Source organism: Crocodylus porosus, unplaced genomic scaffold (genome assembly GCF_001723895.1).
Source record: "Crocodylus porosus isolate Cpor-Errol unplaced genomic scaffold, CroPor_comp1, whole genome shotgun sequence".
NCBI classification, from domain to species: domain Eukaryota; kingdom Metazoa; phylum Chordata; order Crocodylia; family Crocodylidae; genus Crocodylus; species Crocodylus porosus.
In genome coordinates this window covers 12,102,607-12,116,539 of record NW_017728936.1, presented here as the reverse complement: position 1 = coordinate 12,116,539, position 13,933 = coordinate 12,102,607, and the positions used below count along the sequence as shown (strand labels likewise).

General features: G+C 61.1%; 1 protein-coding gene across 2 annotated transcripts in view; it reads right to left on the bottom strand.

Annotated features, from left to right (window-relative positions):
* The window catches only part of BCL9L (B-cell CLL/lymphoma 9-like), a 24,623-nt gene that overhangs the window by 3,393 nt on the left and 7,297 nt on the right, over positions 1-13,933 (bottom strand). Inside the window, exons 2-7 of one of the 2 annotated variants that reach the window (XM_019547144.1) lie at positions 12,355-12,735; positions 9,363-9,485; positions 6,768-6,978; positions 5,936-6,020; positions 3,229-5,644; positions 1,078-1,338 (exon numbers count right to left, since the gene is read on the bottom strand). In XM_019547144.1, coding sequence (XP_019402689.1) covers positions 1,078-1,338; positions 3,229-5,644; positions 5,936-6,020; positions 6,768-6,978; positions 9,363-9,485; positions 12,355-12,655 — 3,397 coding nt within the window. In that variant the 5' untranslated portion in view covers positions 12,656-12,735. The remainder of the gene's footprint in view (positions 1-1,077; positions 1,339-3,228; positions 5,645-5,935; positions 6,021-6,767; positions 6,979-9,362; positions 9,486-12,354; positions 12,736-13,933) is intronic. The other variant, XM_019547145.1, reaches the window with a different exon arrangement.

The following is a 13,933-nucleotide window of genomic DNA, read 5'->3' as shown; positions in this document are numbered from 1 at the left end:
CCAGCAATTCATCTGGGCATAGCTTTTCCTGGAGGATCCCTGACCAATGCTTATGCTTCTTGAACACCTCCAGGGATGGGGATTCCACAACTGCCCACCTGGGCCCAGCTCTGCAGATCCTCACACTCAAAATAACCATCAACAAGTTTGGAAAAAAGACACAAGTTGCTGATTCTTAATTTGGAAAGCTGCCAGTTTTTTTTAAGGGTTTAAAAACCTCAAACCCAAATGTCTCCATTGACTGGAGACTTCTTATTTCCCTCCAGTTCGGCCACCAAACCAAAAACACTGGCCATGCACTCTGCTCCCCTCCCTCATGCTCCCTGTGCCACGGAGGGCTGCCGACGCTGTACTGAAGGTTCAGCTGAAGAGCTCTTACACAGCACCTCAGCCACATGGCTCTGACCCTTCGGGCATTGCAGCCTATACACCCAGCCAAGTAGCCAGGCTCTGCCCAGAACCTCCATCCCGCCAGGGACAGGCCGGAGTACCATACACGGCAACGCTCCGTGCTGGAGATCCTAGAAATCAGCTCTTACCGGGGGACAGAAAAAGCTGGGGACATCCCAAGTGCAGGGAGAGACCCTGGGACAGATGGCTGTGGGGGGAGCTGTGCACAGCAGAATGAGATGACTGGGTGGGGTGAGGAGGAGCTGCAGATCCGGTCCATGTCACACCAGTCCCTTGCCCATGCACACACCCTGCCCTAGGCTGGCAAGGAGAAACAGGCACCAGAACAACCCTGCACCCGCAGCCACGTGAACCAATGCACTGCTCTGCCCCAGGCTCCAAGGGCTTTACAAACTGGTAACAAACAGGAGGCTGCTGGGGATAGCAGCTCTGCAGCTCCAGTGAAGCAGCTTAGTCCATGGCATCCAGGGAGCAGAGAGTGCCAAGGCCCCTGATGACACCCTGGGGTAGGGTGCTGGGGCAGGTGTCACTGCTGAGCCACATGTTTTCACAGAGATGGGAGCAGAAGCCAGGTGGCCTGCTCTCCCCCTGGCAGGCCTGCAGCCACTGGATTGATCCTGTCCCTCTAAAACCCAGCTGTAGCCTTCTCTCCCTGCACGAACGTACCTGCCATGCTTCCCGGCGGGAGCATGGGCCTGTCTGGGAGCAGCTCATCATCAGAGGTGGCAATGGTCTTGATGGCATTGTGGTAGAGTGGCGTGGAGCTGGGCATGGCGTACTTGGACATCTGTGACATCATCAGCGAGAGGGGGTTCTGGGAGGGGGATGGATCTGGAGAGGAAGTAAAAGGCATGTTGGGATTCAGGGTGCTAGAGGGGTTACTGGCTGGTGCGGAGGAACTGCTCCTAGGCCCAGGAGGCAGAGAACCTGCAAGCAAGAGAGAAACCAGCTTAGTGCTCTCGCCAGGGACAGTGGATGGCAGAGGAGCCCACAAAGACCAACCCAGCCTGGCCCAGAACCGAGCCCACAGGACCGAGGACATGCCATGCTGGGACGTCACTGCATAGTGGCCTCAGAGCCAGACACCCTAAGCTGTGCCAGCATCCTGCTCCAGTCCAACCCCAGCGTCCTGACTGGACCCACTGCTCACTGTCCTAGTCAGAGAAGGAGAGAGGCTGATTCTGGGACAGAGGGCGCCAAGTGGGAGCTGGTATCTGACCCGAGTTGAGAGCGCTTTGCCCCACCCCTCCCCCATTGCTTATTTTCAAATCTCAGCTGGAACCTCAATGCAAAAGCCCCGTGTCTAGAGGCCACACAGAGACCACAAACCTATGGTTTGTGCAAACATGCATGAGTAAGCACACGCGTCTGCATGAGAAATGCGTGGCTGGTGGCAAGGCTTGGCTGACACCTGCCCTGGCTGGCAGCATGGGATGGGGTTGATGTGTGCAGAGCATCCAGTGAGCAACCCCCACCCTGCAGTGTCAGAGTAGTTGGGATCAACCTCCCAGCATTTCCAGGGGCCTCCACTGCAGCACCGCATGCCCTCAAGGCCTCCTCAGGCAAACAGGAGCTGATGGGCACAAAGCATTTGAAGCATGGACAGGATACGAGGGTTTGCTGGGGGAAGGGAGGTCAGTCTTGCTTGGAGACATCAGGGACAAGACAGAGCTCCCCAGTGCAGGGAGAGGCACCTGCTTTTCACCCCTCCAGAGGGATGCAGCAGAAAAGATGGGGAGTGGAGGACTTAGAACAGTCCCAGAGCAGGTGGGTAGGGAGGAGGTGGCCAGAAGCAGTCTTCCAGGGATACCCGAGGAAAGGACAAGCTCCCCTCAGGAGCAAGGGACAGCTGGCACAGAGGAGAAGTGACAAGGCTCACCAAAGCGACAGAGGCACAGGGAGGAGCCCAGCCACCAAGTCCTGACTCCCAGGCTCCTGCTCTGTCCATTAGGTTGCCTGGCCTCCACAATTCAACCCAGACCTAACCCACCCTGCCCCCTGCAAGACATCGCCCAGACACAGAGACACCAGGAAACAGGCACGTGGGCGCCAGCCCAAGACACCGTGCAGCCTCCCTGGGCTTGGGAATGCAGCATGACAGGTTTGTCCAACACCATGCGCGCACGCACTTACCAACCCCCATTCCCGTGCTGCACTGCCTGTGACTCTGGCCTTTACCTGTTGAGCAGTGGGATGTGGGAGGCTGAGGCCTCCGCCTCATCTCTAACTCAGTCTCACCTCTTCCCCACAAGAGCAGTCACCGCCTTCCAGACTGGCCAGCCTGTCTCCCTTCTCAGGAACGGGAGAGCAGGGATCCCACTGGGGACTAAGCAGCTGCTGGCCTTAATCTCCCCTGGGAGGGCAGTACTGGCGAGGGCTGAGCAGGTTCATTCGGCACAGACTTCCCCGGTCTAAGCACCTGCTCGCTTCTCCCCAGTGCCAGAGCTCTTGCCCAAGGCCAGCATGTGGCACCAAAAGGAGAAGTCTGGGGGGGGAAGGGAAGCAGCACCATCAGCCTGAGAAGGGGCTGTTAATTTTTGCAATTCAAATATTTCCTTCAAATCAAGCAAAGGCTCAGTGATTCGTGTGGCCAGACAGCCCTGGTGCTGGGGTAACTGGCTAACACACAGGGTGGGCAGAACATGGCTGACAGAGTTTGGGGCACATTGGGTAAAGCTGCACTGAGTCCCTGGTGTCAGTGGACACGGGACAAAGGGCCACAGAGGCTGTCGGCGCACAGGCACTCGGGCCCGCGCCTGTGCTTGCTCCCATGCGCCCGCGTTTGCTCGCAGCGGCGGCTCACACATGCCAGCTTACCCTGCTCCATCCCTCCCAGGGAAGATGCTGAGTTCATGCTGATGGGCTGCTTGCTCTGGCTGACTCCTGGACTTGAAAGGGTGGTTTTTGGAGAAGGCACCCACGCAGGGGAAGGAACAGCCATGGAAGGGGACTTCAAGCGGCTTGGGGAGCTGGTAGGCGATCGGACACTGAGGGAGGAGCTCATCACCTGGGGCGACTTGAGGGGCCCGGCTGGGTTGGCAGGCGGCACGCTGACCATCTGCGAGGGCGTCTGCGGGGACTTGAGGTTGGCCGAGGGGGAAGTACCCAGGGGCGAGTGCACCTGGCTGAGCGTTGGGGATTTGAGATGGCCCATGCCGGGAGAGTTCATCTGGCCGATACTGATCGTGAGGTCGGAGGGCCGGCGGCCCAGGCCCCGCGAAGGCGCTGGGTGGATGCTGGCCCCCTGGCTGGGAGGGGGATTGGAGGCGGGCGGTAAGGGGATGTGGCTGAGCCTGGTGGTGCTGCCGATGGTGCCAACAGGCAGGGTACCCTGCTCAGGGGTGAACATGTCCGAGGAGCCGCCCATCTCCTGGGGCAGGCTGTGATAGGGGCCCTGGCCACCGGGGAAGCCTTGCTGGCCCTGGCTGGCAAACTGCGAAGGGATCATCATTTTTTGGGGCGTGCCCATCATCACGCTGCTGCTGCCATTCTGGGCTCTCGCCCTGGTCACCTCCTCTGGGCTCATGCCCTGGTGGCCCATCATGTCAGGGCCCCTCATCTTCTGTGACATCAGCATCTGCTGCTGCGGTGTCATCTGGACATTGAGGTTCATGTTCATGTTCATGTTGACATTCATGTTCATGTTGAGGTTTCCAGGGCCCAGGGGCGTGTCCATGTCGCGGAGGCTTGACTGGCTCATGGGTGGACTCAGCATCCCCCTGGTCCCTGCAAAGTCCATGCCCAGGGGTGCACCACCCAAGCTCTCCCCTGGCATCTGGCCAGGAAACATAGACGGGTCCATCTGCCGGTGAGCTTGTATCATCCTCTCCATCTCCATGCCTTGGCTCATGGAGCTGCCCGACATCCCCATGGGCCTCTGCACTGCCACGGGGCGCTTCTCCATCAGCTGGTGCCTCAGGATCTCCTCCCTGGCTCGGGGGGTCATGAACCGCTCAGGGTCCCCCTGTCCCGAAGGGTAGGGCAGATTCCCTTGTGGAAAGTTCCCAGGGCCCCCGATGGGGGGCATGTCATCACTCCACCCCATGCCGGGTCTGACTGGCCGCTGCATGGCATTCATGGGCCCGAGCGCATCCATGGGCATGTTCTGCATCGCACCAAAGCCAGGGACCCGCTGCATCTGACTGCCAGGGAACCGCGGGCCTGGGAAGGGGCCTCCCCTCAGCGGCATGGGGTCCTGGACATCAATGGGCCCTCGCAGCTGGCTACCCATGCCCGGTGGCCACTGCTCCCCAGGCTTGCTGTGGTAGGGTGGTGGTGGGCCTCGCATGATCATGCCGCTCATGGACTGAGGGATCATCATCTCCTGCATGGGCCGGCCATGGATGCTAATCTGCTCTTCCTTCCGCCGCTTCTCCTCATAGTACTCCTCCTGCAGCTTCCTCCAGGCCACCTGCTCTGGGGTCAGGTTATCCTGGTTCAGGCGCTGCATCATCATGTTCATCTGCTGGCCCATGTCAGAGCCCGGGTGGTGGGGGACCTCGTGCTCCAGGCTGGGCCCCCCTAGGCTCTGCGTTTGGGAGATCATAGACTGCAGGGGCTCTTCATATTTCTTCATGGCAGTAGGTGGTGGCGGGGGCTGGGCAGGGGGAGGCTGTGGCTGGGGGGCAGCACTGCCCTCGCTGGTGCTTTGGTTGGACTTCAGGAAGGGCTCAGCCTCCCCACTGCGCAGGAACATGCGCTCAATGTCCCGTAGAGTCTGCAGGGAGCGCTCCCGGTGCTCCAGCTGCTCCTTGGAGAGGCCCTCTGAGTTCAGGGGGTTCCTGGGGCCCAGCCCGGCCTGCCCGTTCCCAGCTGTGCCAGGGCCAGGGCCAGGGCCAGAGCCAGAGCCAGGGCCAGGGCCAGGGCCAGGGCCATCCCCCAGCAAGGTGGAGGTGGAGGTGCTGGATGAGTCCCCCAGCCCGGGCTGCATGGCAGTGGCTGTGGGCGTGTTGGGGTGGTTGCTTCCGGACTGGTTGCTACTGCTGCTGTTCCCCACAGAGTTGGGAGTCAGGTCTCTCCGGACGTCATCTCCAGCCCCTTCCTGGGGCAGGGCCACCGGCGTGGGCAGAGCGGTCGGGGCGATGCCCTGGGGCGGGGGTGGCGGCTGGGCTGGGGGCGGCTGTGGCTGTGACTGACTGCCCTGAGGTGCGGGGGGCTGGGACTGTGGAGTGTTGGCAGCAGGCGGGTTAATGGGCAGCTGCTCAGCACCTGCCAGGACCTTGGGAGCTGGAGCCTGGTGGAGGAAGGGGAGGTGGCAGTCAGTGGGGAACATTCACAATCGTGTTCTGCCCTAGGACCCTGAGCCCTGCTGCATACCCCCTGCCAGCAGCCCTTTCCGAATGGTGCATCCTCCCGTACTCCCTCCCCACAGGTAGCCCCTTCCTCCACAGAGCAGCTGAGCTGCTTCCCCCCTCAGCAGAGAGCAAGGAGCAGGCTGGGGGCAGGCTGCGACGGCCGTGGTGCTGGCCAGGGGCCTGAGTCAGCAGCAGGTGCCGAAGGCAGTGCCGGCACATGCCAGCCATACCTGGTCCAGCTTTGCCCGGGGAACGTTCTGCTGGTGGTAGGCCAGGATGGAGTCAGCGCGGCCCTGCAGGACAGCTTCTGCAGCACTGAGGAAAGAGCACAGCCAGTCACAAACATACGCAAACACACTGCCGAGAGCTGGGAGAGAGCAGCACCACCTTGGAGCCACAGGCCCCAGCAACACAATCTCTGCCTTCCCTTTCTCCCTGGGAACGGAGGAAGCCCAGGGCTCACTGTGTGGGGCATGGGCCTAGCGGGGCAGCGGACTGCATTCCCACCTGCTGTGTGCGGACCCTACAGTCTCTCTCTAATGAGACTGCAACCGCCTCAACAGTTCCCTTCTCCCACCTGCAGTGCTGCACACTGTGCTCTGCTCAGCACTGGCTGCTGCACAGTAACCACAGATTCTGCGTGGATCCAGTGTGCCAGGGAAACACCTTCAGATATGCCCCGTGAAACCAGCCAGGCACTCCACAGCCAGATGCTGCGCAGCAGAACACGAGGACAAAGCTGCGTGGTGCTGGGACTCACTGAAGTCTGCTCTCCCTGGGACAGTCTGAATCGAGCCATCAGTCCACCTAGCCTGGATCCTGCTGTGTTCCCACTGATTCTGTTTTGTGCCTGTTGCCCTCATGCAGGAAGGCAGCATGTGAGCGCTATTGGGAGGAAGCTCCTAATCAGTGTGAAGTACCTCGAATAGGGCCCCTGAAGCCAGTGCTGGAAGAATGCAGCTGGAGACCCATGCAGTGCAAGCCAGAGCCCCGGGGAGCCTCCCTGTCACCTGCAGAGGCAGCTGTGCCTGCAGCTCCGCCAGATGAGGGGTTGCCACTTACGTGTTGGCCAGGTTCGTGGTGAAGACGTAAACGAACTGGGAAGGCTGCTTTCCAGTGCTGCCACTTCCACTCCCTGTACCATCAGGCCGCAGGCCGGGGGTAGCGCCATGTGGGGTGCCGGAAGAACCGGTCTCATTCAGGCTTGGCAGTGGGTTGGACCCTGGCCCAAGCTGCGGAGCTGTGGACATTGCAGGATCTGCTACATTACAGTCTGCGGGAGGGACAAGAGAAGAGCCGTTACACCACAGCCCATGCAGCAGAAGCAGCCAGGCAGCACCCCAGAGCCAGCACAACAAAGCATGTGCCAATTGCCTGCAGCAGGGCAATGAGAGCTGGGCACGGAGAACTAGGCAGCCCGTGGCTCGGACCCGGGGGGGCTGCCCATCGGGACAGAGGGGCACGGGCCACAGGACCGCATGTCCGTGGCTGGAAGAGCAGGGGCATAGGCTGGGGTTGACGGCACACGCAGGAGAAGCAGGCAGCCTCTCTGCCCCTTGCTCCACCCTGTAACAATACTGTCTGAACACAAGGCAGAGGGGAGAGACCGCACATGGTCCCTGGCCCCCAGGAGAGCCTAGGCTGCACGTTCCCCCCAGTGCCCGGCAGATGGCAGCGCAGGGCAGGGATTCCCACCGCGGGTGGCGGTGACCTAGAGCCAGGGCCAGGGCTCCTGCCCTTCTGCCTGGGGCAGGCTGAGCTGCCCCATGCCCACCCCGCCCCAGGGGCAGCTGGGCGGCAGTGCGGGGGACGACGACGGACGCCACGCGGGAGCGGTGATCACCATCATTATTAAATAATGCCCTTAACTAATATTAAAGATAGCTGTAATTAACAACACCACCACTTGGTGTCTGGCATCTGCTTATCACCACCGGCACCTTGAACAGGCTAGCACACACGTGGCAGCAGCTGTCCTGCCCCGCAAGCCCCGGCCACGGCCGCGGCAGCGCAGTGCAGGACAGGGACCCCTGCAAAAGGGCCCTCCAGGCCTGCATGCAGCAAAAGAGGCCGATGGGCAGGGCCCACTCTGGGCTGCGTTTGGCAGCCTCAGGAAAAGCAGCCCTTGGCTCAAATGCGGCACTCAGCATGGACCTCCAGCCCCTTTGAAAGGGTAAGCTAGTGCCACTGCCTCGTTGGGAGGGGTGCGGCAGGGAAATGAGTTGCCCCAGGTCACCTAGTGAACCACGACCAGAGCCAAGTGCTGAGCCCAGGAGTTCTGGCTCCCAGCTCATACACTGCGCTCTGGACTATGCTGCCCCCGACAGAGATCCACAACAAGGAGCCTCAAAAGGCCACCTGCACACCTGATCAGCTTGCAAGGCAGAGCAAGGCACAAGGGCTGCTCTGTAGGTCCCGATGCGCTTATCCCTCCTCCTCCGGCTGCAGCCAGCCGCACGCATGCCCGGCAGAGGGCAGGATGCTTCCACTAGGGCTTCCCATGCCACAGCGATGTCTAAACACGTGCTCCGGACCGTCGCATTCTGGGCAGAGGCAGCAGGATTGCCGCACAGCCCTGCAGTGACCAGAGAAGCCTCTACAGGAGAGGTAACAACAGGAAATCTGGCCCAGAAAGTGGAGTTAAGAGCTATGAGAAATGGAGCCTGAAGCATAAGCACTGGGAGTGCTCTGGGAACCCTAGCGCCACGCTCCAATTCACACCTGGAGCCTCGCAGCGTTGTAACGATGTCACCTTTGCACGATTCAGTTTGCCACACAAAGGATGTAACCAAGGCCAGAAGCTCAAGGCGGAGACGAGAGGGGACAGGGATGCACAGACACATCAAGGGGGACACCTCGGCGCTCCTCTGCCGACCCCAAATGTTGGAGTCCTGGGGCCAGATAGGAAGGACGGTTCCAGGTAGTGACTTGTTTCCAGGCCAAAGAGCAATGAGGCATCTGTAACACACCTGCCAGATGCGGGCAGCAGAGGAGGGTGCAGTGGGAACCAAGGAAGCGGAGGCTAAAATCTATCGATAAATCTCACCATTCTCCAGGGACTTACAAAAAAACAGCCCAGGCCTCAACCTGAGCTGGCCTTTAAATCAAGTTAAAAGCCTTGACCAGGAATTGAGGAAGTGTGGTGTGCGCTAGTTAACTCAGGCTTGACCAGACTCTTGTCAAGCTCTTACCCATCCATTTGAAACCAGACTGCAGCTACCTCCAAAAACAGCTGCAGTGACCCTGGAGCTGATGGCAGCGATGGAGACCTGAGCCCTTGACAGGCACTGTCATCAGCATGGTGTGGCAAGACACCCACAGAATGTGAAGGCCCCTCCATGTGTCCTGCTGTGGAGCTGCGCCAGCATGGGCTGCGGACAGCAAGCCCATCTACTGAGGAGGAGGCGGGGGAAAGCGCCTCCTCCAAAGGCAGGGCGAGGGACTGATCCAGTCCAATGTGCCCCTTGTGCCCCGCAGACTACACCTCCGCTACCCCCCAGCAGCTCCCTCGTGCCACCCACGCAGCAACACACGTACAGCTCTGCCCTGACAATGCACATGGCACACTCAGCCCCCACCCATGACTTGCCAAGCCAGCTGTCCTCCGGGAGCCTGCGTGGGCCACAATGCAGGGGCGGGGCAAACCGGGGCACTCACTGTGTGCGCTGCTGACAGGCTTGTCGTCCTCCTCGCTGTCTGGGCCGGAGCACCATTCGTCCCCGCTGTACGGCTGCTTCCTCTCCAGAACGCACCGCCGCTTGCTGCGAGGAGCCACCTCACCTGCAGGGGACGGACCCCGTCACCACACTGGAATGGCAAAGCCATGGGCCACAGGGCGCTCACCCTCACCAGCCCCAGGCACGCAGGCCCAAGCTGGCAAAATCAACCTGGGGGTCAAGGCACGATGACTCTATTCCCGCCTCAGGCCTGCCCTGAGGCCAGGGACCAGGCCGCAACAGTTCAGCAGGAACGCCTGGCTGCACATGCCTGAGGCACGGCTAGCACAGCTGCCGCGAGCAGCGTCTGGTGCTCGGGGCCCAGGCCAGGTGCTGCTGGTGCACCCCTGCTCTGATGCAGCCACTACTCACAGGGGCCCAGGCTGCCACCACAGGGCTGTTGACATCAACGCAAGGTTGCTTGTCAGGTGCCCAAGTCCCAGCACCATTTTGCAGCCACGGCCCAGGCACTTCATGGGGGCAGAGCAGCTGCTGGAGCATGGAGGGGACAGCTCAGTGGATACCAGCCATCTCCTCAGTCTGGAGTAACAGGTGGGGAAGGGGCCGGGGGAGGCTCATCAGAGGCTGCTGGAAGGACTGTCCCCAGGAAGGCAGCTCCCCAGGCTTTGCCCTAACTAGCTGGGAGGTGCTGAGCCACAGGGCTCCCAAACCCTTCCTGTGGAAACAGCCCCCCTCTCCCCCCCGGCCAGCACAGTGCCAGGCACTTCTCTCGGTATCCAGCCCAGAGCTGCCCCGCTCGGCCTTAGCCCAGGTCTCCCATCACGGCACCGGCACTCGCTGCCCCGGATGGGGTCCAGACCCCCCCAGCCCAGGGCAGCTCCCCGCTCAGCCAGACACGCCAGCCTCCCTCCTGACAGCCCAGCCTCGCACTCAGATCTCTCCCCATTGGCCCAGCCAGGTGCCGCAGCCAAGAGGACAGGCCATTTAGTTTGTTTATGACCAAAGTCACATGCCAGCCCTCCCAGCCCAGAAGGTAATGGACAACAGCTGGTTTCAGCTGGGCCAGGGCTGGGATGGCCTCGTGAGAGCTGGGGGCCCTGGCAGCCGCTCGCCTTGGCCGGAGCAGCAGCCACAGGCTGCACGGGGGAAGGCTCAGCTCCATCACTGGCAGATGACTTCATGCTCCCAGAGCTAAGTCTTTCAGCAAGGAAGCAGGCAGGAAAGCAGCTACTCCCCTGTGCTTTCACTGGTCTCAGGACCTGGCCTGTCTTGCCCGCATCAGGTGCCAAGAGGCAGCAAGCAGGTGAGGCTGGGGCAGCCCCACACACTGCCAGCATCAGGACGGCCACAGACAGCAAAGATCTGCTCGTCCATCCCAGCATCAAGGCATTTGGCAGAGCCCCGCTATTCACCTCAGGCCTGCCGGGGTGTTCAAGCAGGACGGCCCTGTAGTCTGTGGCGGGGGCATCACAGAGCTTTGTCCTGAGGTTCCCTGTCACAGCTGGCAGCTTGGAGGGACGCTCGTTATTCACTAGAAGGAGCCAGAAAACCCAGGCACTGCCCACCTTCTGCTCCGGGACGCCAAGCGCAAGGCGCAGCACTGGTGTCGGGGATGCATACTGGGAATGGAAGGGGACTTGCACGTGCTGCTTCACCCTTTGGGGACACCTCTCCCCTGGAGTCCCAGAGCACTGTGCACACTCAGCTCCTGTCGCCAGTCCACCAACGGGGCAGATTTAGAGAGGGACACATCATCCTAGAGTCACACAGGAACAGGCAGTGGCAGGGCCTGGACTAAGACCCCGGAGCAGTAACTGCCAATTTTCTGCTCTGAACCCTGTTGCCCCTGTCACGCGGACAAGCGGCCTGCAGCTGCGTTAGTGTCAGACACGATGGCACCCACACCTGGGGGCCAGGGAATGGCAGGAGATTCAAGCCCCCAGTGCTGAGTCCCCTGCAACAATCCACCCACATCAAAGCTGGGGCAGAGCAGGCTTCTGTGAATTCACACGGTGAACATGAGCAACCCCAGCTAATCAGACAGGCCCCAGGGCACGAGCCAGCTCCCACGCACATGGCTGGGAAGAAACATTTCCAAGTAACAGGACAAAGCCCACTCCAACCTCCCTGCACCCTGTGAGGCAGCTGGTGCTGGCTGCTCAGGAGGATGCTGGCCCAGCTGGAGCCCTAGCCTGGCAGCTCCTGCCTTCCTGCAGGCATCCACACACAACCTGGATTATCCGTACATGTTTCCCAAGGGCCAGGGCAGACGTGCTGCTTCTGTGTAGAGCTGCTTCAGGCCAACACGTGAGGACAGCCCTGGGTGGAAACTTGAATGCTGCCTAAGGAACTTGCTTTGCACGGCATTGGCATTGTGCTCCCAAGTCTTCTCCAGTGTTCCCACACAGGCCCTGGGCATGGCTGTGCTCCACGGAGCCTACAGGCTGCCCCAGGCTCCCAAGAGGGAGGAATGCTGGTTCAGACAGTCTCCGGAAGCCACACAGGAGCTGTCCCCGCTGAGCGACACCACGTAGCTCTTCAGCCAGCTGGGCTTGCCCCCCACCCTGCTGACCACCACGGCATCCAGTCTCTGCCCCAAGCCGCAGAAGAGCAGACCAATCCCAGGACCAGCTTCCCGCTGGGGCTGGCCTGACACCCGTGACCACACTGCTGCCCACCAGGTCCCGGCAGCCAGTGGGAAACACCCCTCCTGCTGCCAGCCAGGGGCTACAGTGCAGGGCAGGCCCCGAGGCCAGCTGGGCAGAAGACACCCACCCTGCCCATCCCAGAACCTCCCGCTAGCGCACCAGGAGACGAGCCCAGAGCCCAGGATGGAGGGAGCGCCCAGCCCGCCCGGGGAGCCACGCTGCAGGGAGGGTGACGGACGCCGACTGCTCTGGGTGCAAGCTGCTGCCAGGGGCAAGGGGCAACAGAAGGAAGAGCCGCCCGGGCAAGGCCTGCGTGAGCATTACCTTTCGGTTCCGTGTCCAACGAGGGGGTGCCGGCTTCCCGCTGCTCTCCCGAGTCCACCGAGATGCTTCGCTCCCGCTTCCCTTTGCCCTTCAAGGACCCGAAGTTCGGGAGAGCGTTCTGGCTGTTTTTCAGTCCAGAGTTGCCGGGAGAAATCTGACTGGCTTTGCCGCCATGATTTCCCGCCCCCACGCCCTTAGACCCCAGGTTGCAGGTGGGTCCTTGGCTCACATTATGGTGCTGGGACTGGGCACCGCTGTTACCTGTCTTTCCATGATTGGTCAGTTTATTGTCAGGGTGCATTTGATTGGCTAAAACTTTTGGCAGCGACAGTAGACGGAGCTCCAAGTCCCTGCTGCTGCTGCTTCCCTTTAGTCAAACACCTGCAAAGAGAGAGAGGGGTCAGTAAGCTGCTTGCACCCTGCTACAGACCCCCCTGCCCTGGCACCCCACCACATCTCAGCTACGGCATCTGCACCCACGTGCCCTTGCCCCACTGAGAGAGTACCTGGCCCACTGTGCCATCACCAAGGCCCAGCAGGTCCTAATCCGCAAGAGCTGTCCCATTGGACAGTGCTAGGACAAGGCAACGATGCGAGCCTAACCACAGCCCGAAAGGGGAACTGGTCGGACTCCGTGAGGACAACGCTGATTCCCCCGAGCACGCCTTGGAGGGCGTTTCTGGCAGGACGACAGAATCAGCACAACGGCGTTCTCTCAGCGGCGCGTAGCTGGGTGCTACACTGCCCCAAAGCCCCCCGGGATCCCAGCTCTGGCTCTGCTGTGCCTCGGGGCTGCTGGGACTTCCAGGGGGCAGCAGAGACAGGGCCAGTGACGCACACCAGGTCTTGACCACTTGAGCTAATGGAGAATCTGCCGTGCTGAAGCTGCACAAGACACCGCACAGCAGAGACACGCGCACATGTGCACCCTGGTATGTCACCCTTTGCCCCTGCTGGCTATGGGTGCTCCTCGTGCACACGTGCTCTCTCTCACATGGAAGTGCTCTGGGCACCATCTGCCAGGTGCAGAGCAACTCTGTGGTCAGAGCAACTCCGACTCAGAGCAGAAATGCAGAGTCCGGAACCCAGGACCCTGCGCCAGGGTCTGGAGCAACCACAGCCACTGATGTTCAAGCTCTTGGCAAACCACATGGGAAAGCCTGTCCCCACAGACAGGGGCATGGCCAGGGGACAGACACAGTGGAGAGTCCTGAGAAGGGACGAGGAGCCGTGGTGGAGGGGAGAGAAAGGGGCTCTGTTTTGCGGAGCTGCAGGAGAGGAGGAGGGAAGACGCTGGCTGGAGCAGGAGCGGGGAAAGAACCTGCCAGGCAATCCTCTCCATCGCCCCACTCTCCAGGTCACACACCCTGTCCTGTCCTGAGAGGAGATGCTCCAGGCCACCTGGGTGAGATGATGCCAGGGAGCAGGAGGATGCCAGAAGGAGCATAGCGATGCCCTCCTGAGCCCAGCCCAGGGAGGCGCAGCTCTCTGAACCGCCCCGTAGGCAGCCTGTAGGATGGGGGGGCAGTATGTAGTCTGCTTAGATGGGGCTTCGGAAGAGGGAAGGGAGGGTCCTGCC